This window comes from Watersipora subatra, chromosome 3, assembly GCF_963576615.1.
Source record: "Watersipora subatra chromosome 3, tzWatSuba1.1, whole genome shotgun sequence".
NCBI classification, from domain to species: Eukaryota; Metazoa; Bryozoa; class Gymnolaemata; order Cheilostomatida; family Watersiporidae; genus Watersipora; species Watersipora subatra.
The window spans coordinates 39,388,475-39,412,824 of record NC_088710.1 but is presented as its reverse complement, the minus strand read 5'-3'; the positions used below and the strand labels follow the sequence as shown (position 1 = coordinate 39,412,824).

The 24,350-nt window shown below is 36.4% G+C and overlaps 2 protein-coding genes across 3 annotated transcripts in view; both read right to left on the bottom strand.

Moving 5' to 3' along the window:
- LOC137391077 (nucleoporin NUP35-like) overlaps nucleotides 1-8,726 on the bottom strand; it is a 33,472-nt gene extending 24,746 nt beyond the window's left edge. For both annotated transcript variants that reach the window (XM_068077427.1, XM_068077428.1), the window contains exons 1-5: nucleotides 8,576-8,726; nucleotides 6,000-6,121; nucleotides 5,585-5,718; nucleotides 3,994-4,135; nucleotides 3,456-3,519 (exon numbers count right to left, since the gene is read on the bottom strand). In XM_068077427.1, coding sequence (XP_067933528.1) covers nucleotides 3,456-3,519; nucleotides 3,994-4,135; nucleotides 5,585-5,718; nucleotides 6,000-6,121; nucleotides 8,576-8,642 — 529 coding nt within the window. In that variant the 5' untranslated portion in view covers nucleotides 8,643-8,726. The remainder of the gene's footprint in view (nucleotides 1-3,455; nucleotides 3,520-3,993; nucleotides 4,136-5,584; nucleotides 5,719-5,999; nucleotides 6,122-8,575) is intronic.
- Nucleotides 8,727-9,391: 665 nt separating this feature from the next.
- The window catches only part of LOC137390592 (scm-like with four MBT domains protein 2), a 38,889-nt gene continuing 23,930 nt past the window's right edge, over nucleotides 9,392-24,350 (bottom strand). Inside the window, exons 17-23 of the mRNA XM_068076920.1 lie at nucleotides 22,560-22,794; nucleotides 20,578-20,753; nucleotides 17,458-17,543; nucleotides 15,858-16,166; nucleotides 13,855-14,039; nucleotides 12,824-13,220; nucleotides 9,392-9,975 (exon numbers count right to left, since the gene is read on the bottom strand). Coding sequence (XP_067933021.1) covers nucleotides 9,814-9,975; nucleotides 12,824-13,220; nucleotides 13,855-14,039; nucleotides 15,858-16,166; nucleotides 17,458-17,543; nucleotides 20,578-20,753; nucleotides 22,560-22,794 — 1,550 coding nt within the window. The 3' untranslated portion in view covers nucleotides 9,392-9,813. The remainder of the gene's footprint in view (nucleotides 9,976-12,823; nucleotides 13,221-13,854; nucleotides 14,040-15,857; nucleotides 16,167-17,457; nucleotides 17,544-20,577; nucleotides 20,754-22,559; nucleotides 22,795-24,350) is intronic.

The following is a 24,350-nucleotide window of genomic DNA, read 5'->3' as shown; positions in this document are numbered from 1 at the left end:
CAATGATTTGCTGTTAGAAGAACAAACAAAAAACAGTTTGGGAGACAAAAAACACTTACAATGCGAGCTCAAAGCTATGACATAAAGAGGTCATTTTTTGGCAGCGCAGAGACACGTGATATGGTATACGATGTCAACACCGATGATTAGTCGATACGTGAACGCGAGAGAAAAAGTGCTTCTTTGTGGCCGCCATTTTAAAGCATTAAGCATCTAGTCGCTACACTACATGTTTTGTTTACGGAGTATAGCAGATAATCATAATGTAAGGTTAAAGCTAATTCCACAAATACCAAAAGAGACCTTGGCCGAACTTTTACATCCCGTGTTAATTTCCGACTGGTGATTATAGAATTACACCTATCGGCCTATACATACATCTTGTGGAATGCGCTAGCAAGAACTTCTTCCTTCAACCAAAAAAGAAATTTAAAAAAATTGTTCGTAAAAATTAGCTATTCTCAGAAATCAGCTGCTGAACCTATTGAACCTAGTTTTAAACTCATACCCTATTGTTTAACTCAGACAATAATGATGGAGAGTTTGAAGGATACCATGTGGACATATATAAAGTGACTAGTGATATTTCGTGCGCGTCTTACAACTGCACAACGCTGTATTTTTGTGTTAAAAGAGAGCTCCGGACACGTTACCAAAATCACCCACTGTCAACGAGAAATATACTAAAAAAAGTGAATGAAGCCTATGTTGTATTATCGTTTTCCACCTGTGCAACAGTTTTGTATTTTTTTTTAGCTTAAAACTGAAAAACCTTGAGATATTGTGAATGGTTGAATAAACTTTGACTTGACTGGCACATGTTCTGTTCACTTATTGCTCTTTATAATCTGAAGTGCCTGACATGTGAACAATGACAGAAGTTGACATATTAATTGATGCACCTCATAATCCGTTTGCCTTATAATCCGTTTGCCTTATAGCTCCAAAAATATGGTAATATAATTGAAAGCATTTGAGAAACATTTCAAATAATTTTTTCCCTAGTTAAATATATTAAAATCTTTTTTCCATGCATTAATTTATGTCATGAACTTGAAATATTTTTGTACCTGGTTGTCTTTATCAAGATGTACAAATTCTATCGCTATTAAAAATTGTTGTTAAATAATAATGCAGTAGACAATTTTAGCCAAAAAATGTGTATAAATACACAAATTTGTCTAGAGAAGGCAGGACATGCATTGATGATGATGAGAGATCAGGTAGACCTGTTGATGTGAGAACCTCTAAAATTATTAAAGTAGTTAATGAGCTTGTTCAGTCTGAGAGAAGGGTAACAGTGGAGGATGCGCAAGATCTTGCAAAGAAATTTGGTATGTTGGTTGGTCCAGCCCACAAAATTATTCATGGGGACCATGCAGTATTACCAGACAGCTGACAGGGTACAACTAAGAGGATTGAGTTATGTCAACAGAACCATCCTTGGTATGAAAGAGAAGGTGGTGAGTTCCTTAGAAAAAGGTCACTTGTGATGGAGTTGGCACTATGAACCCGAACCCAAGCAACAGTCAATGCATTGGAAACAGCGAACCTACTGTCAAGAAAAGTTCAAGTTACAATGATCTACCCACGAAGTCATGCTTAATGTTTTTGGGACACGCAAGTGCCTATCACTATTTTCTATCCCTATAAACGGTACGTACCCCCTCCCCCCCCTTCCGCGTGTACTTCTGTTTTATAATAATCAAATAAGTTTGATAAAAAAATTCAACTCAGAATATTTTACGCTGACTTTTGCCCTATTGCAATATCGCTAATATATATTGATAGGCAGCAGGCGGTAATAAATGGAAACTCGCTAAGAATGCTTAGCAAAACATTAGGTGGTGTGAAAGGAAACAACTCGGTCATAATGCATCACCCAGAGCAGTTAGTTGAACAGTCGAGTGAATGACTGGTTACACAACCATAAGAATATCACAACCAAAAAGGAACTAGTTTATTGAGATGCAAGTATAAAAGGGACCTTTTGACCTCACACTGGCCCACATTCACAAGATGTAGGAGTAGCGCTACCTCACTTTTTATGCATTTAGCGCAGCAGTAGTTGCAGCTTCTATGCTGTTGGCGCAGCACTATAGTCATACCTCGACTCAGGAGCTTAAGGCGTCCTGGGACTGAGCTCGTATGTCCATTTACTCACATGTTAGTGCAATTTGTTCATATATAGAATTATTAAATATATATTGATTGGTTTCCATACTCTGTCAAACACAAACCAAAACACTTGAAACAATATACTGTAACAGAAAAAACATGTTGGTAATTGTTCTAACATACCACATGCTTTCAAAAAGTGACAAATAAAAAACAATGCTAGAAAATGTGATTAATCAAAATGTATATTAAAACATACAATAGCAGCTAATGTTAGCACTTGCCAAGGAGGGAGACAAAGGTTATCCTTCATTACAAAATTTGACTTTGATAAAATTGGATTCTGTTGCACAGACTTGAAAGACTTGAAAGACTTGAAAGCAAACTTTTATTTTAAACTTAATATAATTAATATTTCTTTGGAATTCGTAGCTTTAAATTTTTTCTCGCGGTTTAGCTAACTTTTCCTTTGTTTCGCTAACACGATCAGCTGGTCATTAGAAGAAAAACCTATTTAAGGACTTTTGCCTTTGTCGCCATTTTAATATGTTGCGAAAAGAACGAAAATAGGTGTCGTCACAAAGGGCTAATGCACGACCACTAGCCAACTTGTCCGAATGTCTATTTTTATAGTCTTGATAGATAGCACTGGCCTTTTCATATAGTATCGTTTCAGTTACGCTGTCGCCGGCCAATCGTTTGTCTTTTATCCAAAGCACGAGCAGTCTCTCCACCTCTTTGTGAAGATCGCTACCCCATTTGGAAACTATGGTTTTTCTTTATAATTATCCTTCTGTTTGATAATTGTGTATATTGTGGATGTATTTCTGTCATATTGGCAAGCCAGCTCAATCACGCATACACCTTTCTCATATTTTTCAATAATTTCACGTTTAATATCAATTGTTATTATTCGCTTTTTATTTGCATTATCCTTCATTGTATCGGTTGGCTTTTGGTCTACGCACAGTACATTTAATTCACATAAACCTGCACTGAAAATTGCGCACAAACAACACGTTGCAAAAGTATAACCTGAGCAGTTAAAAAATACAGAGCGATGCTGTTCTCATAAGACACATCCGATACACTTGGCCACTGACGCGCTCGAAACTCAGCAGTGGCTTGGATGTTAGTGCTAAAACTTGCTTAAAAGCTGACTCGTATCTCAGGTTTCTCGTATGTTGGGGCACTCGTATGTTGAGGCACTCGTATGTTGAGGCATTCGTATATTGAAGAATAGATAATTGCCTCACCCACGGTTAACAAGATTGACAAAAGCTGTGAAACTTACAAAGTGCTTCGCAACGAACAAACATAGAAATAGTAGAACTCACTGGAAAGGTTATGCTGGGCTGAAGGTAGGGGACTGGATAAACCAGGAGTGAGCTGAACTTGGAACTGCAATTGAGATAGACAGATGTACTTTATATACAACATCTAAATCCAGGGGAAGACAACTACCCTGTTCATACTTTAGCAGATAGAGTGCCTTCTACGCTTCCAGACAATGGAGATATTACTAATTATGCGATGTGATGAATGGTTGAAAATGCAGGGTATCTGTGACAACTTGTTCAGGTGCATCCCTACCTATACCCTAACTTGTGATATCCATTGCGATCTCAAGCAAAGTGTTACAGATGAAGCTATGAGTCAATTGAAGCGCTGCAGATTATGTTCAGCTCTTTAGAAATGTGAACTTCATGTCATTTCTTACTTAGCGGATAGACAAACAGACGAGTGGTCCTCAGGGACATGAACAGTGATAGTAAATATTAATCAAGCCTAAGGGACCCTGTCGCTAGCCTCAAATAAACAAGAGATCAATATCTTGCAGTTTTACTTGTGACAAAGGATCTGGGTACAACCTACCTTCGATTCAACAGTATCAAGGAGACTTGTATTTGGGTTGAGGGCATGTATGTGAGATGAACCTGATGAATTAGTGTCTAACAGACCACTGACTGGTGGGGCAGACAACTTGTCCTTTGACCTGCTAGGAGTTGCATTTTCTCTACAATTCCAAAGGGAGTGTGTTTAGCAAACTCCAAGAAAAGACAGCAAATAGAGTTGTAATAACAATTTCAGACGTAAAGGTGATTAGAGAGGGTCGAACCATCATTAACTTTAGTATGCGACTAGTTAAAACAGCAACTACTAACTACTCAGTTCTGTTAATCTTTGCTGGGCCTAATCAAAGGGGGAAAGATTTTCAATTGTAACTACATAATGGTAGCCAGTGTCTGTTGAGCGATGAAATATATTAAAAAAAGTTTACACTCAAAATACTTTAGGAAGACAATTCAAAAGTATATCCTTTCACTAACTTTGTTTTAAAACAAATTAGAGTGCTTTTAGATACCTCTGTGGGGGTATCCCTTTGAGGGTATCCTTAAGTTTGGGTATCCGTAAGTAGAGGTATCCTCCTATGTGGAGGGTATCCCTATGTGGGGGTATTCCTACGTTGAAGGGGCTATCCCTATGTGGGATGTCCCTATGTGGGGTATACTTATCTGGGGGTATCCCTATCTGGGGAGTATCACTTTGTTGTAGGAGGTGCAAACGGGCCATTCTGATGAATTATCTCTTATCATTTCAGGAGAAATATGACAAGTTTTGTCTTGGTTTCAGTAAACAATCTTAATGTTAACAGCGGATAATTGCATGCGTGGCTTTGCATAAGCAAAACATAAGACCTCTGCCCTTTACAAATAGTTCAATTTTTTATAACTAAAATAACCATACACCTGCTTTATAAACAACACATTTAATGTACACTAAAAATGTTAGTGAGTCATCAGATAGAGCAATTACCAAGTTGGTAACATGTTGCTGAATGTAGCATGTAGAATATAGCTGCAAGTATATGGAGACATATAAGACCTAAGGAATCCTTATCCCGAAACATTAAATAGATATTTAGTCACGAGTAGGAAACCTATTGTTAGATATGGATAGTAGAAGAGATATATGAACACAGATTAATTAGCACCAAAGGCTTAAAAACTACCTAAAACCTTCACATATTTATGAGCAGTAAATACCCAACATACATTGTACAAGTTACTTTCAAAACGATTAAACACAAACGCCCTTCTTAAGTACACAACTACAAAATTTTAGCAATCCACTATAAACTAGTTTGAGAAAATTTAAACAAAGATACTGCATAAATTTACAACAAAACATTGTTACTGCAGGTCCAGAATTGTTTACAGTGTATAATTGTTGGTTATAATAGCAATAGCAGCTAAGAAAGCTAGCTAGTTCTTCTGACAGCAAAAGGGCAATTTTCTACAGTTAACAGTTAATTTGATGGATACGATCACTTGAGCTTTTTCTAAGACAATCAAAAAAATGATGCGATCTTTTACAATGTGTGCTAATGTTCAAAACTAGACCAAATTTAAGAAAGATGGAGATTTCACTTATCACATGAATGTAGTAACACCCAGGTCCGTACTCAAGTCTGTCTGTAAACTTCTTAGACATTGTCAAAGCTTGAGCTGACTGGACATTCGGGTGACCTCCAAACTTAGGAGTTCCTCCGGCACCAGTGACATTGGGCTGCCAACCGTTTCGGCTTCCCGGCAGTGGCTAAACATTTCATTTTTTCAGGAGATTGATAAATTATACAGACATAAACACTAAAAGATAGCATTGCTATATATATTCACCTGCTTATGATAAGTAGAACCACATGACACTTTAACAAGTATGAACTGAGTATAAGACCTTGAATAAAATACTGAATTTCTGAGAAGACATGAATAGACTAAGATTTTCATGAGCTAAGCACATGAAATAAGACACAAGGAGCAAGGATTTTATTAAATCTCTGACTTAAAGCTAAAAGTGAGAATGACTAAAATGCTCACCGAGTGAACTGTGGAAGGACCAGGTGTGTGTTCGCCCAATAAAAACCCTGGAAGGTACTGAGAAGAGTTCTGGGAACCGGAATGAGGAGAGCTTGGTGAGCCCAAAACCATGGGTTCAACTCCTTCAAATTCAAATGAATTAACACGGTATGATTCATATATAGGTAAGTTAATGACCTGAAGTTTTCTTTAACAACATCGTTCAATCTACAGTACATGCATGGTCTCAGGCTGCAGTGCTTCATTTAAATATAGTCTAAACATACTTGTGTACCCTGATAGTCTGAAAGCTACTGACTTTAAACAAATTAATAGATAAAAATTGGTCAGCACATTTTTGCACATTAATGTGGATAACATTTAAACACAGTCTGGGGTGATGAAAGCAGATTGACAATAAACTCAAACCCCTTAACCAAATGAAGGCCCAAAATGAAGGCTATTGTTCGCAATATGATTTTTTAAACTCTAAACTAAGCAAGAGTTGAAGCCCTTGTAAGAGGCTATGTTTTATGACCATTCTTGTGTAATTGTCGCTTTCCGTTTACTAGCTCTTCTGCTTTTGACAAATATTAAAGACTCTTTTTACTAGACAACGCCATTGAGGTATTCAGTAAAAGCGGGAAAACTGCAAAACATTGTTGTATGAAAATACTGCGCAAACAACATACCAATAGGGAATGCAGCCAAACCACAGGATAAGCACATAATAAATACAAGCAGCAACACGCCCAAATACATCAAAAGATCCGATAATTAGAAAATGTAAAAAGTGAATTAGAAACTTCAAAATTGGAGGAGTCGATCATAGATTGGTGTGTCAACACCAGATGGAGAACATGCCAAAAGGGAAGTCAAAGCAATTAAACCAACCAACCAACATCGCCAAAAAACCACCAGAGAAACATTAGAGACGAATCAAATGAGTACTAGTATACAAATCTACCACTCCTGTCAAACATGACCTAAATAACAGGAATAAGTCACGAGCTCCCACCCTACATGTCAACATCACATGCACCAGCTGAAGACTTGCGCAAACAAGATATCTTCATACTCCTGGCAAAAAGCATTGAGCTTTAACACTCAACCTACACCCACACGCTAGCCATCCCACATGCCAGACAGCTATAAAAGAAAACAGCTCCAATGACTCAGCATCTTTATTTCCATCCCTCTCTCTCTTCCCGAGGGCCTCCTTGGACGCTTTCTCCTCTGCCTCCTGAGGAGCCTCTCTCCCCCTCTGGAGCCTCTACCCTCTCCCTACCTATGGAGCCTCCTTCGTCATCATCAGCTGATACTCTTCTACTTCCTAATTCATCTACCGAGCCTTCACATATAAGGACTGCCATGACTCTCATCTGATTAGCGAAACTCGCAGCCGTATGGATCGAGCAAGCAAACATGGACAACCGTGTGAGTAAGGGTGTAACTTTTATTAGCTATTTTAACCTCTTGTCATTAATATTATTGTTTAGAATTTTGTTAGTTGTGTATTTTAATTGTTGGATTTAAAAAATAAAGAATTAACTTTTACTGGTAAATATCAGTATTGCTTACAACAGCTTAACAGCTTCACTTGTACCTAAACCAGTAATAACCAAATTGGTTACCACAAGCTAAGAAAAAGTGCACAAACTAAACATAGTCAAAAAAGAATAATATGACAAGCAATTTCAACACTGATGTTGTGCGTGGATTCGGATTAATTAAGCATAAACTAATTTTTCCACAACCACTCATAACGACATTATGACTATTCTTATTAGCCTCAATCTCTGAGGTTAGAATTTATACATGTATATGTACAAGTAGCACCAAAATTATCACTGAGAGCATGATATTTAAATGCAGAAACCGGCATGTTGAATAGTAATTACTTTCGAAACCAACAAAACTAGTTTGCCTTTACTAGGGTGCGTTAATTTAATACAAATTTGAACAGCACACTAATTGAAAGCCGGCATTTACATAGACAATTATTATCGTACTCATTTCAATGTTAACATGCCTATCTTGTAAATACATTAAGTAAAAAAAAGCTACGGTAATTATTACGTGCTACTTGGTTATAAACTTGTAATTGAAACATATTTGTGTATCAGACTCCGGCCAGACTCTTCCAAGCAAATAGCAACAGTTTACCATGACTTGTAGGCATACCTGCCAACTCTCACGCATTGGGCGTGAGACTCACGCAATCACCCCAAAGAAAAAATGAAAATGCGTGAGAAATGCGTGAGATTTTTGCCCCAATTTCCACAACTTTATATATACTATCATTGATACATCAACTGCCCCAAAACCAAATCTCACGCATTGCCCCACTCTTGGATTGGCAGGTCTGTTTGTAGGTCTTTAGGAAAGCATCGAATCTCAAAACAATAAATAGCTTTTTAAACTATCGTTTAAATAACGATCACTAAACTAAGTGATCGTCTACAGTTAACGTAGTTGTGAGTAGATCCTTCAAAGCTTCTAAAAGTAAATAACCTGTCTACAGTTCCTAGCACAATTCAACATCGATATTATATCATAACAGACAAAAGCAATGTTATTAAAATCATTTTACGTACGTGGAGAATTTCCACCAAAAGACTTTGTAGTGTAAGGACTAAATTTTTGCTCGTGCGTCACATCCATTTCTTCTGATTGATAAACCTGATCGTATTAGCTATTCTTTATTTTCAAATTTTCGCGAATTGGAGGAACTCATCAGTCAACGAATCGGTATCCAGTTCATTGGTGAAATATTTTTCGTCGTATAACTTGTTCGTCGAGATATCTGTCGAATTTCTACGATTATGCCAATCGATGCAAATGATTTTATTTAGGGCATTTGTAAAAAAGGTTATCGATGAGCACAATGCTGGTTTGCCGAAAGTAGAATTACTATAAACATTAGGTTATTGTGACGACAACTCCTAAACCATGTCAGTTGTTAAGAACACATGTAGGTGGCATCACGTAATCATAGGGAAGTGTTTGCATTTAGATTTTGTGCACCATATTTTGTGGTTCTATGGTTGAGATGACTTATTTAAATTTAGACACACTTGGATAATTGCATCAGTTACCAAATGCTTCAGACTATTGACGACATATTCATGAGTAAAGAAATATTACAACTAACAGTGATATTTGAGACCACAATCTAACTAGCAACGGCAGGCAGGCCTCGAAGGCTCGACTCGATGTGGCTAAATGAAAAGGGGAACACAACACTGATTGCACAGGCAATGCCTCACACGTACAACCGCAATAATACATTATTAGCCAAGCACAGAAGACTAACAACGATATTACCAGCTAATTGCAACAGCTGCTAGAGCTTCAGACGTGTATAGTTGGTCTGATAAAAGCCACGATAGCTAGTCGCTATATTGGCTATAAATGCCTGTAACCAAACGCTGAACAGTAGAACAAAATATATTGCTTACAAAAGCTGTAAGATTACAGTAGAACACGCACAAGATGTGATAAAGCAAACAATCAGAATAAGCAATAGAATTGTATCTTCAGTATCACAGAACTGTAGAATGATGGCAGGACCAAGAGACGATAATAGGAGATGCCAATATCTCATGTTCAGTAAAGTGTATAGCGATAAAAGCTTTTGTAAACTAGTTATTACATGGAGTATGACTTGTCAATGGTGGCACTTGACTAAACAACCGCCATTTCATAAAAATCTAGGATCATTTTAATCATATGAACCTTGACCGAGAGTTACAATACCGATAATCTCTAGCATAACTAGGTTATCTTTCTTCGGATTTTAAGCCAACTACTTGAAGAAATCGCTAGATTATTTCTATAAGCTTCTGACAAGATCTTCTGGATGGAAGGTCTCATAGAAGGCCAGCTTTAATCTCTGGACTTGATGACATAGTTTGAGGGCAGGACCAAGCTTGAGACCTAATTCCTCTTGAACCGTTGGTAGCACCAGCATCATAAACGCCTGACCATCTACCTCCTAAAAACGGAGAAGAGCTCATACTAGTCTATGGTATGGTAAAGAAAATGTAAGGTCAATCAGGAAACCATGACAAGCATAATAAAAGTTGCCTGCCATTACTTTGAAAGAGTCTGACAAGATTTGGTCTCTATCAAGTATATTTTGTGGTTTGGAAATATGTTTGCAAGGATGACTCCAGCTTCCTGTATCCAATAGGGAAGCCATTTCTTTTACTTTCCTCAACACAATAGAATAATCCATCAACCACCAACTTTACCAATGTGCAGCTGCACTAACTACAGTGCGCCCTCAGGTTACGATGACCCTGTTATACCCTTGGGTTACAATGACCCTGTCATACGATTTTTTTTGCCTTACCAAGTAGAACACAATGATATTTCATCTTCGTCATACAAATCTTATTTCGAAATACGAATTCAACAAAAATTTTGCTCGAAATTCAATTATGGCTGCTAGTGAACTTATTATGTCGAAATAACAAAGAAGCTGTTCACTGAAAACCTCACAACGCTTGAAAGCGATATTATGACCGACTTCTCTCAGTTCAGCATTCCTTGTGGGAAAAGTGGTACGCAATAGTTTCCCATCAAAACCAGTAGCAAAGTTTGAGTTGCGATCCCTTCAAACAGAGGGTCAAAAATCGGACAGCTTCTAATAATCTGCTAACAAGAAGTCATTTCACCACAAGAACACCACCCCTCAAGCTTTCGTGTCAAATTAAGGTGAAAGAGTTTTCAATGAAGCAGGCTAAAAGTTATAATGAAAAGCAGCCGGAAACCAATAGGTGATAAAACTTTTGCTATGAAAAAGTTCAGTAAATAGTTACATACAGTAACACATAGTAAAAATACATAAACTAAAACTTAGCTTCAAGTTTAGAGCTTAAGGTTAGCTTTAAGCATTTAAGTTAACTTTAAAGTTTATGTTATACGTTTGCCTCGAAGGTAAGAACTCTCTATTTTGTGATGATTCGTCATTTATTTTCATCAACAAAATTAGTTGAGCAAAAGAAAAAAGCTGGAGGAGTGATGAAGCCCATAATACGCAATAGCATAGCTAGTCGTGGCACTAGGCTTGTCGTCATCGGTTTTATTCACATGTTAAAAGATACAACATGAGTTTTCTCTTTGAAATGGCCACCTTTTCTATGCCTTTAATAGACTTAGGGAGTTGATTCCAAAAATGGCATGCTGGAAATCCACCCTGCGATGGCCTGCACGGGAAGAAAATACTGCTACTCTACGGTACATACTACTGCACATTCATTGTAATGTTACATTCTACTGCAGAGCACAACCTTTAATTACACTAAAGTTACTGTAGGCACCTTTAGTTTCTAGGGTTACATACCACAATAGACGCTCTTATAACGTATACCTGCTATAACGTAAATTCCAGATAACGTAAAAAATTTATGTGAAGTTTTTGCTTCCTACTAGAGTTGCATCGATTTTGGTGTCGGAATCGGTGCCGATATGGGTGTTAAGTATCTGAATCGGTATCGGCCGATCTTTTTTTTAAAAGATCTGCCGATACCGAAACTGAAACTTCAGATTCTTTTTACAGATCAGCTATTCAACAGAAAACAGTATTTTAGCCTGCTACACTAATAAAGATCATCAGCTGCAAGTTCCTTATTCTTACCTAATGAATTCCGGGCATGCCACACCATTTATTTCATGTCTATAGCCTGATCAACATCAACACAGCTGAGGAAAATTTTTGTTTTAGTCAGGACGAGATCACAAAGTGTAGTATTTCCCAGTTACAATGATGGGATGTATTGCAGTCAATCGCGAACAAGATAACAAAGAAGGAAAACAAGAATGCAGTGTAATATTTCTATTTACTAGCATTATGAAAGTAATTTGAGCAGACGATGCATAAAGTTATCTATCTCTCTCTTGATCCTGACGATACAATGTATCATTTGTATCGTACAAAATAACCCCAGTGGCTTATTAATATTTTGCCTGTCCTCCATCATCTGCGGCAAGCGAATCCCTGTTCAGTACGACTGGCTACATTGATAGTGATAGAAGAAAGATACTTCTTACGGAAAGAGTTGAATCACTAACGGTAATTACAAGAAACGTTGAGTTGCTCTAAACTTGTACAGGCGCAGCAGCTTGTTCAGCAATAGAAGAGAGACTTCATTATCACAGAGAGAGCTGTACCACTAACAATAATTACTATTATTAATTACAAATTACAAGAAATAGGAACTGTTTTGTTACTATATGCAAGGTATGTCAGTATGTGAATACATGTCTCTTTTTTCCATAAATAAATACAAACAAATGTATACATTAATATTCATATTTCCTATAATAAAATGAACTATTATCTATGCAACACAAAAGATCTGAATCGGTATCTGAATCAGATTATTTTTCAATAAGAATCGGTATATTGAATCGGTATCTGAATCGGCTAGTGAATTTAGAATCGGGGCAGCTCTTCTTCCTACTACGAAAAACTTTTCCATATAACGTAAAGGGTCAAGTCGGACGAGTTTTCAAAATCGATTTTAATGTCAAATTAAATTAAAATTAATCAAATTAAAAAAAGATTAGTTTTTCTTTTTTTCATGATCAAAGGGGTGAGTTTGGAAACATCTTGGAACAAAATAGGCAATTTACATGGATTTTACTGTTCTTATAACATAAATCCCCTATAACGCATGTGTTCCTGGAACGGATTATTTACATTATACGAGCTTCTACTGTATTTTGTTACTAATTTTTAATATGTACAGTACATATATATCGTATGGCAAGGGCGCACTGTATTAGAAAACGAAGCAAATATTGAGGTCGAAGAGGATTCTTTATGCATGACTCACATGAGCAGACAACTTATCGGTGAGAGAAGCACAGTCCGTCTGTTTTATGAAGCTCTGTATTTTGTTTACATCCCAGTACAATGGATTGTCAATCAGGACCACCTTTTCTGCATCATTAATATGGAGTCTCGGCTGGCTAAAGGATAAAGCAGACTTAGGCTTGTTGTGAGAGACAGCTGCCTTGAGCAACCTGTCTGTCTGTCCGTATGGCCGTCTGTCTGGTTGGCCAGCAGAGCTTTCTTCTAACCTGATACAGGTGCTAGAAGCCCTTGTCGCAGATTGAGGCAGAGAAGTTGACAGAGAACTAGAGCTAGCAATTATAGGACTGGGTGCTCCGAAATCTTGTTTGGATCGAACTCCAGTACTACCATAAAGAGATTGAGATAATTCCAAACGCCTGTATGGATATCAAAATCTATTAGCCATCAAGAAACAACCAACAGTTCTTAATACCCTAACAGCAATGCGCAACAAATACATATATGTAGGCTCCTGGGTATAGCTACGTACAACCAATATGATGTATTCTACTAGCAAAATAGACACTAAAATCGGATGAAAGTCAGACCGAGATGAGTTTAAGCGACGAGTAGGTTACTAGCATGATTGAAAAAATAGATTCCCATTTACATGTCAAATAATTTTGAGCTTGATAATCATTTGTTCTCAATGTTGGAGCTAACAATTAGCTTGTACTTTCGCACGAATTCTATTATTAAACAGTGTAACTTGCCCAACAATTTGAGTTATATAACAGTTTAACTTGTCCAATAATATGAGTTATTCAACAGTTTAACTTGTCCAATAATTTGAGTTATATAACAGTTTAACTTGTCCAATAAATTGAGTTATATAACAGTTTAACTTGTCCAATAATTTGAGTTATGCAACAGTTTAACTTGTTCAATGATTAAAGTAATGCAATAGTTTGCTGTATACAATAGGTTTAGCTATACGATATTCGAGCAATGAAGTCATTAAATTTACAACATAGATTGGGACCTATCAAATTAGAAGACCTGAGAATTTACCTAATTTTAAGAGGAGGGACTGTTGGATAGTGTTTGCTCGAAGAAATGTTCAAGCTCTTTGATCGCTGCAGAGTTTCAGGTGAAATAAACTTAGCTGGTCGTCCCTTTTTCTTCTTCTCCTTTACTATTTGGTATTGGTGAGATTCTGGGACTAATTCTGCAGTGGGAACTATCGGTGCATCCTTCTAGAATTTTGGGAATGAAACAGCGCGGATAGTGCATTAAATACCAAAAGAACAGTCAACACAAACACAATGTTTTTGAGACATGGGAAGGGGGTGGGGCTGATGGAGTCAAGATGAGCTTGATTTGTTTTTATGAATATAGAGCTGAAGCCCTGACACAGGATTAACTCTATTGATTTCAGTCTATCCGTGGGTCTATCGTTAGTCCGTGCAAGAATATGTCAATCATTAATACTGGTAGGCTAAGGAGAGCTAGGCTAAGGAGAGCTAGGCTGAGGAGAGCTAGGCTGAGGAGAGCTAGGCTAAGGAGAGCTAGGCTAAGGAGAGCTAGGTTAAGGAGAGCTAGGCTAAGGAGAGCTAGGTTAAGAAGAGCTAGGCTAAGGAGAGCTAGGTTAAGGAGAGCTAGGTTAAGGAGAGCTAGGTTAAGGAGAGCTAGACTAAGGAGAGCTAGGTTAAGGAGAGCTAGGCTAAGAAGAACTAGGCTAAGGAGAGCTAGGCTAAGGAGAGCTAGGCTAAGGAGAGCTAGGTTAAGGAGAGCTAGGTTAAGGAGAGCTAGGTTAAGGAGAGCTAGACTAAGGAGAGCTAGGTTAAGGAGAGCTAGGCTAAGAAGAACTAGGCTAAGGAGAGCTAGGCTAAGGAGAGCTAGGCTAAGGAGAGCTAGGTTAAGGAGAGCTAGGTTAAGGAGAGCTAGGTTAAGGAGAGCTAGGCTAAGGAAAGCTAGACTAAGGAGAGCTAGAATAAGGAGAACTAGGCTAAGGAGAGCTAGGTTAAGGAGAGCTAGGTTAAGGAGAGCTAGGTTAAGGAGAGCTAGACTAAGGAGAGCTAGGTTAAGGAGAGCTAGGTTAAGGAGAGCTAGGTTAAGGAGAGCTAGGTTAAGGAGAGCTAGGTTAAGGAGAGCTAGGCTAAGGAGAGCTAGGTTAAGGAGAGCTAGGTTAAGGAGAGCTAGACTAAGGAGAGCTAGGTTAAGGAGAGCTAGGTTAAGGAGAGCTAGGTTAAGGAGAGCTAGGTTAAGGAGAGCTAGGTTAAGGAGAGCTAGACTAAGGAGAGCTAGGTTAAGGAGAGCTAGGTTAAGGAGAGCTAGGCTAAGGAGAGCTAGGTTAAGGAGAGCTAGGTTAAGGAGAGCTAGACTAAGGAGAGCTAGGTTAAGGAGAGCTAGGTTAAGGAGAGCTAGGTTAAGGAGAGCTAGGTTAAGGAGAGCTAGGCTAAGGAGAGCTAGGCTAAGGAGAGCTAGGTTAAGGAGAGCTAGGCTGAGGAGAGCTAGGCTGAGGAGAGCTAGACTAAGGAGAGCTAGGTTAAGGAGAGCTAGACTAAGGAGAGCTAGGTTAAGGAGAGCTAGGTTAAGGAGAGCTAGACTAAGGAGAGCTAGACTAAGGAGAGCTAGGTTAAGGAGAGCTAGGTTAAGGAGAGCTAGGCTGAGGAGAGCTAGGCTGAGGAGAGCTAGACTAAGGAGAGCTAGGTTAAGGAGAGCTAGACTAAGGAGAGCTAGGTTAAGGAGAGCTAGGCTAAGGAGAGCTAGGTTAAGGAGAGCTAGGTTAAGGAGAGCTAGGTTAAGGAGAGCTAGGTTAAGGAGAGCTAGGTTAAGGAGAGCTAGGCTAAGGAGAGCTAGGTTAAGGAGAGCTAGGTTAAGGAGAGCTAGCCTGCACCAACTGTCTTAAAAAATGAAGCCTGAAAAAGTTTGCGCAATAAACTTCAAAAGTAAATTTGTATATAATATATATATATATTATATACAATTTTACTATCATGGAATGTAGGTCTTATCAAACAAACTATTGTGACAGCTTCACGAAGGAACAATGCCATCAGGAATTTGCCCACCTTGACAGAGGTAAGCTGTAACTGGTAAAGGGGATGGTTTTTTGGTAAGTCTCCTCGACCATCATCAGCAGCGCTTGAAGGTCGACTGGTAGGAGTACTCGGCTGTCCGCTTCGAGGAGTTGCGGAGCGCTTGAACGATGGAGACACTCGCTGCAGAGCTGAGGTAAACTGCGAGGGAGCTGGTGGCAACAAATCTTCTACCGAGTTGGAAGTGACAGAGCCGTTCTCACTCATGGCTCCAGTGTACTCGCTCATAGCTCCAGTGTACTCGCGCTTTGGAATGTACAGGTTTCTCTTTGGTGTGAACACCTCAAAATAAAATACACTAAATTCAAGCACATTTAGCGTGATCTCAAATAATTAATGATCGGAAAATTACTTGAAAAAATCTTGCAATAAATAAGCACTAATACATACTAAATACTACAGATACTGCATATACTACACTACTACTAAATACTACAGATACTGCATATACTCCACTACTACTAAATACTACAGATACTGCATATACTACACTACTAAATACTACAGATACTGCATATACTACACTACTAAGTACTACAGATACTGCATATACTACACTATTACTAAATACTACAGATACTGCATATACTACACTAATACTAAATGCTAAAACTAAAAGAAATACCTAAAAGATAATACCTAAAACTTTACTCTGTATTACAAGGGTTAATAGCAGCACTCCACTCTGTATTACAAAGGTTAATAGCAGCACTCCACTCTGTATTACGAAGGTTAACAGCAGCACTCCACTCTGTGTTACAAAGGTTAACAGCAGCACTCCACTCTGTATTACAAAGGTTAACAGCAGCACTCCACTCTGTATTACAAAGGTTAACAGCAGCACTCCACTCTGTATTACAAAGGTTAACAGCAGCACTCCACTCTGTATTACAAAGGTTAATAGCAGCACTCCACTCTGTATTACGAAGGTTAACAGCAGCACTCCACTCTGTGTTACAAAGGTTAACAGCAGCACTCCACTCTGTATTACAAAGGTTAACAGCAGCACTCCACTCTGTATTACTAAGGTTAACAGCAGCACTCCACTCTGTATTACAAAGGTTAACAGCAGCACTCCACTCTGTATTACGAAGGTTAACAGCAGCACTCCACTCTGTATTACAAAGGTTAACAGCAGCACTCCACTCTGTATTACAAAGGTTAACAGCAGCACTCCACTCTGTATTACAAAGGTTAATAGCAGCACTCCACTCTGTATTACGAAGGTTAACAGCAGCACTCCACTCTGTGTTACAAAGGTTAACAGCAGCACTCCACTCTGTATTACAAAGGTTAACAGCAGCACTCCACTCTGTATTACAAAGGTTAACAGCAGCACTCCACTCTGTATTACGAAGGTTAACAGCAGCACTCCACTCTGTATTACAAAGGTTAACAGCAGCACTCCATTCTGTATTACAAAGGTTAACAGCAGCACTCCACTCTGTGTTACAAAGGTTAACAGCAGCACTCCACTCTGTATTACAAAGGTTAACAGCAGCACTCCACTCTGTGTTACAAAGGTCAAAGGTGTATTACACTCTAAACAACAAGCGATTAGCATGCTTTGAACCTTTTTGCGTCGTCGACGCTTCTTCTTCTTTGTGCCATCAGGATTAATAGCCGATGGTCGCCCAGGTTTCCTTGAGCCCAAAATTACTAAAGCAGAACAGGAATATAAGTAAACGTCACAAATAAATATACAAGGTGTAATTTTGAACAATAATATAAGTATTTTCTCATTTACTATAATGAGTTGCTAATTATACCAATGACTCTCCGCATTAGCCTAACAGAAATTACAACAGAATATTAGCTGATGGTATGTCATAGAAGGTGAAGCCGAGTTGCCAACGCCGTATTCTGGGCTTATATCGCTATTGCTCGAACCTGCCAAAGCCAGACATAAAAGGTAAATTTGTGAATTTATTCTGAGAAAATCTATTGACATCAAATGGCAACCAGAGCCGTTTCGAATCAACTTGAACATAACAGAGCCTGATACAACTTAACCAGCGAGGTAGTTAAACGAGCTCATTTTATTCACAGGAATAATCAAAAAATTTCCAAAAATCTTTCGCACCTTGCAATGATTGTATGAGGTCTTCAAAAAACCAACATTTCCATCCCAGACTAATATTCTATCTATCTAATATTCTAAATAGATAGTCCCAACAGTTATCAAAATATCACATATGAGCTATTATTAGATAGTCCCCACAGTTATCAAAAGATCACATATGAGCTATTATTAGATAGTCCCCGCAGTTATCAAAATATCACATATGAACTATTATTAGATAGTCCCCACAGTTATCAAAATATCACATATGAACTATTATTAGATAGACTCTACAGTTATCAAAATATCACATATGAACTATTATTAGATAGACCCCACAGTTATCAAAATATCACATATGAACTATTATTAGATAGACCCCACAGTTATCAAAATATCACATATGAACTATTATTAGATAGACTCTACAGTTATCAAAATATCACATATGAGCTATTATTAGATAGTCTCCACAGTTATCAAAATATCACATATGAGCTATTATTATATAGTCTCCACAGTTATCAAAAGATCATATATAAGCTATTATTAGATAGACCCCACAGTTATCAAAATATCACATATGAGCTATTATTAGATAGTCCCCACAGTTATCAAAATATCACATATGAACTATTATTAGATAGACCCCACAGTTATCAAAATATCACATATGAACAATTATTAGATAGACTCCATAGTTATCAAAATATCACAAATGAGCTATTATTAGATAGTCCCAACAGTTATCAAAATATCACATATGAACTATTATTAGATAGACTCTACAGTTATCAAAATATCACATATGAACAATTATTAGATAGACTCTACAGTTATCAAAATATCACAAATGAGCTATTATTAGATAGTCCCAACAGTTATCAAAATATCACATATGAACTATTATTAGATAGACTCTACAGTTATCAAAATATCACATATGAACTATTATTAAATAGTCTCCACAGTTATCAAAATATCATATATGAACTATTATTAGATAGACTCTACAGTTATCAAAATATCACATATGAACTATTATTAGATAGTGCCCACAGTTATCAAAATATCACATATGAACTATTATTAGATAGTCCCCACAGTTATCAAAATATCATATATGAACTATTATTAGATAGACCCCACAGTTATCAAAATATCACATATGAACTATTATTAGATAGTCCCACAGTTGTCAAAATATCACCTATGAACTATTATTAGATAGTCCACAAAGTTATCAAAATATCATATATGAACTATTATTAGATAGTCCCCACAGTTATCAAAATATCACATATGAACTATTATTAGATAGTCCCCACAGTTGTCAAAATATCACCTATGAACTATTATTAGATAGTCCACACAGTTATCAAAATATCATATATGAACTATTATTAGATAGTCCCCACAGTTATCAAAATATCATATATGAACTATTATTAGATAGTCCCCACAGTTATCAAAATATCACATATGAACTATTATTAGATAGTCCCCACAGTTGTCAAAATATCACCTATGAACTATTATTAGATAGTCCCCACAGTTATCAAAATATCACATATGAACTATTATTAGATAGTCCCCACAGTTATCAAAATATCACATATGAACTATTATTAGATAGACCCCACAGTTATCAAAATATCACATATGAACTATTATTAGATAGTCCCCACAGTTGTCAAAATATCACATATGAACTATTATTAGATAGTCCCCGCAGTTATCAAAATATCATATATGAACTATTATTAGATAGTCCCCACAGTTATCAAAATATCACATATGAACTATTATTAGATAGACCCCACAGTTATCAAAATATCACATATGAACTATTATTAGATAGTCCCCACAGTTGTCAAAATATCACATATGAACTATTATTAGATAGTCCCCACAGTTATCAAAATATTACATATGAACTATTATTAGATAGACCCCACAGTTATCAAAATATCACATATGAACTATTATTTGATAGTCCCACAGTTGTCAAAATATCACCTATGAACTATTATTAGATAGTCCACACAGTTATCAAAATATCATATATGAACTATTATTAGATAGTCCCCACAGTTATCAAAATATCACCTATGAACTATTATTAGATAGTCCACACAGTTATCAAAAGATCACATATGAACTATTATTAGATAGACCCCACAGTTAACAAAATATCACATATGAACTATTATAAGATAGACCCCACAGTTATCAAAATATCACATATGAACTATTATTAGATAGTCCCACAGTTGTCAAAATATCACCTATGAACTATTATTAGATAGTCCACACAGTTATCAAAATATCATATATGAACTATTATTAGATAGTCCCCACAGTTATCAAAATATCACATATGAACTATTATTAGATAGTCCCCACAGTTGTCAAAATATCACCTATGAACTATTATTAGATAGTCTCCACAGTTATCAAAAGATCACATATGAACTATTATTAGATAGACCCCACAGTTAACAAAATATCACATATGAGCTATTATTAGCATGTAACAATGGTAAGGTAGTGGGCAGTGGTGAGTTATTGGCAGATAGGTCAAAGAGTTACCAATAGGGCACATGTGTGTTTGCAGCCGACAACACTCACAGTATTGAGTTTTAGTCATGGTATAGCAGTGCTCGTTGCAAAGACCAGTCACTTTTTCGGGGGAGACGAGGTTTGGGCAACACTGCAGACGTTTACAGATTTGTCGGCAGTATGATTTCAGCTCACTCCGCTTTGTGCATACCTCTATGGCACCTTCATAACTCTTTCCTTTACACCTGTTGCCAATAAAACCCATTTATCATATACTGCAGCCAACAACATACCGTAAGTATCAAAGCAAGCACAGTATTAAACTAAATCCTCAGTTGCATAGATATTGCAGCAAAATGACTGCCTGTACATGTAAGAGAATAAGAATTTGATGTATCACCAACCACCATATGGGTATGACTAAGTGACTAAGTAAAGTGTGTCAATCCTCGTCCTCATACACCAGACAGACTAAAATTAATTTGGTGTAATAAAACATGAGTACTTACTTCTTATGAGCCCACATATGCAAAACTACTTCTTATTAACTCACAGACAAACATATGTATAGCTACTGTACTTACAATAAACTAACATACAAACATATGTATAGCTACTGTACCTACAATAAACTCAAATACAAACATGTATAGCTACTCATGCCTATGTACAAGTTTGTATATATTGAAGAAATAAAAGAAGTTAGCCTTGTGCTGTACCGTTACATGATAGCTTAATTATATTAATGCATAATAATATTTAATAAATATACCATTAAGACGCACAACTGGTATTAAATTTGTTAATCTTTTTACAAAATGTAGCAGCAATGTTCAACTGTATTCCTTACTATTACATAAATTAACAGGTTCAACTGTATTCCTTACTACTACATAAATTAACAGGTTCAACTGGATTCCTCACTACTACATAAATTAACAGGTTCAACTGTATTCCTCACTATTACATAAATTAACAGGTTCAACTGTATTCCTTACTATTACATAAATTAACAGGTTCAACTGTATTCCTTACTATTACATAAATTAACAGGTTCAACTGTATTCCTTACTATTACATTAATTAACAGGTTCAACTGTATTCCTTACTACTACATAAATTAACAGGTTCAACTGTATTCCTTACTATTACATAAATTAACAGGTTCAACTGTATTCCTTACCATTACATAAATTAACAGGTTCAATTGTATTCCTTACTACTACATAAGTTAACAGGTTCAACTGTATTCCTTACTATTACATAAATTAACAGGTTCAACTGTATTCCTTACTATTACATAAATTAACAGGTTCAACTGTATTCCTTACTACTACATAAATTAACAGGTTCAACTGTATTCCTTACCATTACATAAATTAACAGGTTCAATTGTATTCCTTACTACTACATAAGTTAACAGGTTCAACTGTATTCCTTACTATTACATAAATTAACAGGTTCAACTGTATTCCTTACCATTACATAAATTAACAGGTTCAATTGTATTCCTTACTACTACATAAGTTAACAGGTTCAACTGTATTCCTTACTATTACATAAATTAACAGGTTCAACTGTATTCCTTACTATTACATAAATTAACAGGTTCAACTGTATTCCTTACTATTACATAAATTAACAGGTTCAACTGTATTCCTTACTATTACATAAATTAACAGGTTCAACTGTATTCCTTACTATTACGTAAATTGATAGGCTAAAGATTGAAAAGACTATATGAAATATACTTAACACTAACCTATCAGAAACCTTTAAGCTTTGACAAAAATATTTATGGCATTGATCTAAACATTTTTAACATAGCAACTGCGCATAAATGATTCTTAATACAATAACAACTGGTAGAGCTGCCCAAACAATCTGAATGACCAATGAAACAATAGTGAACTTCAAGAGCAGCAGTGTCTTGTAAATATTGTGAATGGAGTATTGTGGCTCAACATGATGTTATTTGCCGTTTTGGACTAAGCAACAGAATGACAAAAAGGAACTAAGAATGCAGGCAATCTTTATCAATCTAGCCATACTTGGTTTTGATTATTTGAGTCTGAAGCAGATGGTTAGAGCTGAAAGTCCGCTGTAGAATACGGAGAATGTACGACGACTTATAGCCAACACTGAGCAGCAAGCCGAGCATCTCCTTGACTATGAGACGAATGTGTCCAGGACCTAGTGAGTCAGGCAGCTCAAGAATGCGACTCTTGCTGAGAAATGGTCCAGAAAAGCATGAATGATTGAAGTAAATCCTCGGCCCGATCTCACCTGTAACATATAGACCTACGCAAGCTCTAGGTGAACGCCCAGCGCTACACGGGTAATAGAACAATTACCTAATGAATTTGAGTAAATTATCGGTAAAGCTAGATCTTTACTAAAACAATACTCATGTTTTGGGCCAGCTTAACAATTGGTACGTGTAACGGTAAACAGTGCTAGTTATTAACCCCAAGCAAGGGCTTTATGTGGGAAAATCTCAACAAATGTAATGACTATTTGCCCAATGAAACCATTATATTCTATGTAGCTTAATGGTTAAGTTCACCACCTCAAAATTTGTAGGTTCCCAGATCAAATCTAGTGCTGTGCAAATTTTTCATTGCTAGATTTCATTCGCTATAATTGGACACAGGGTTTAACAAAAAGACAAACACTGAGATTTGTATAAATACTAGTGGAATGCCGGCGTTGCCCGGATAATAACAAAGTCGTTGACAGAAAATTTATTTTTATTTAACATATACAATATTTACCATTCCAACTTTTAAACTTCATATCATGGGAAAAGTGTTTTTTTGTAAAATTCAAATAAATTAAGAGAAAAAAGACAACAACTGTTAAGGTTTTCAAACTCTTTTAAACAACTATAACTTTTAAATTTCATATCATGAAGGAAGTGTTTTGTTAAAATAAATCAAGAGAAAAAATAAAACTGTAAAGGTGTGTAAAAGTAAATGTGAAATCATTAGCAAGTAATGGCTAAATATAGTCTGTTTTGCTACAATTACCATGAAAATTTTTTGGATATACGATTATATGATTATAGTTCGTTTCAGTGTTGGCATCATGAAGCGAAAATATCGTATAGTCGTATAGAGTGGTATAGAAGCCCATAGTAATTATGTAATGCAATCACTGCCTGGTAAAAATCATCAAAATCATTATCCTTAAAAAATAGTAACAAAACAATATATTAACCTTAGTAACTATATTAACCTTAGTAACTATATTAACCTTAGTAACTATATTAACCTTAGTAACTATATTAACCTTAGTAACTATAATTATCGTCAAAAACTTTAGTGCATTTTGTGTTTATGATCTACAAGAAAATGTAGCATTACAATGTACTACGTGCAGAGTTCTTACCTTCAAGACAGACGCGTAACATAAACGCTGAATCTAACTTATATAAATTTAGCTTACTAAAAACATACTTGAAGGAAGTTTTAGTAAGCATTTTAGTAAACTTAACTAAAATTCTATCACTTATCTGTTTGCAAATCTGTTTATATGACAATGGATGATGCTGAACTGAGATGCAAAAAAAATTAGCTCTAGCACGATGAGAACAAAAAAGGATCGTGTTTCATAGAGTTCATAGAGTTAATAGAATTTCAATTAATACATCATTTAGCGCGTACAATCGAGATAAGTGTGTATACAGTAAGAGCTGTGAATCCGTAAGCGCCTTTGTAGACTTTTGGTTAGACAATTGGACTAGAAACCAGTGGTTGCAATCTTCGCGAGTTCAAATCCAGCAATCAGCAAGCTTATCACTAAAGATTTTAATAGCTATAACTTGACATACCCAACTACAC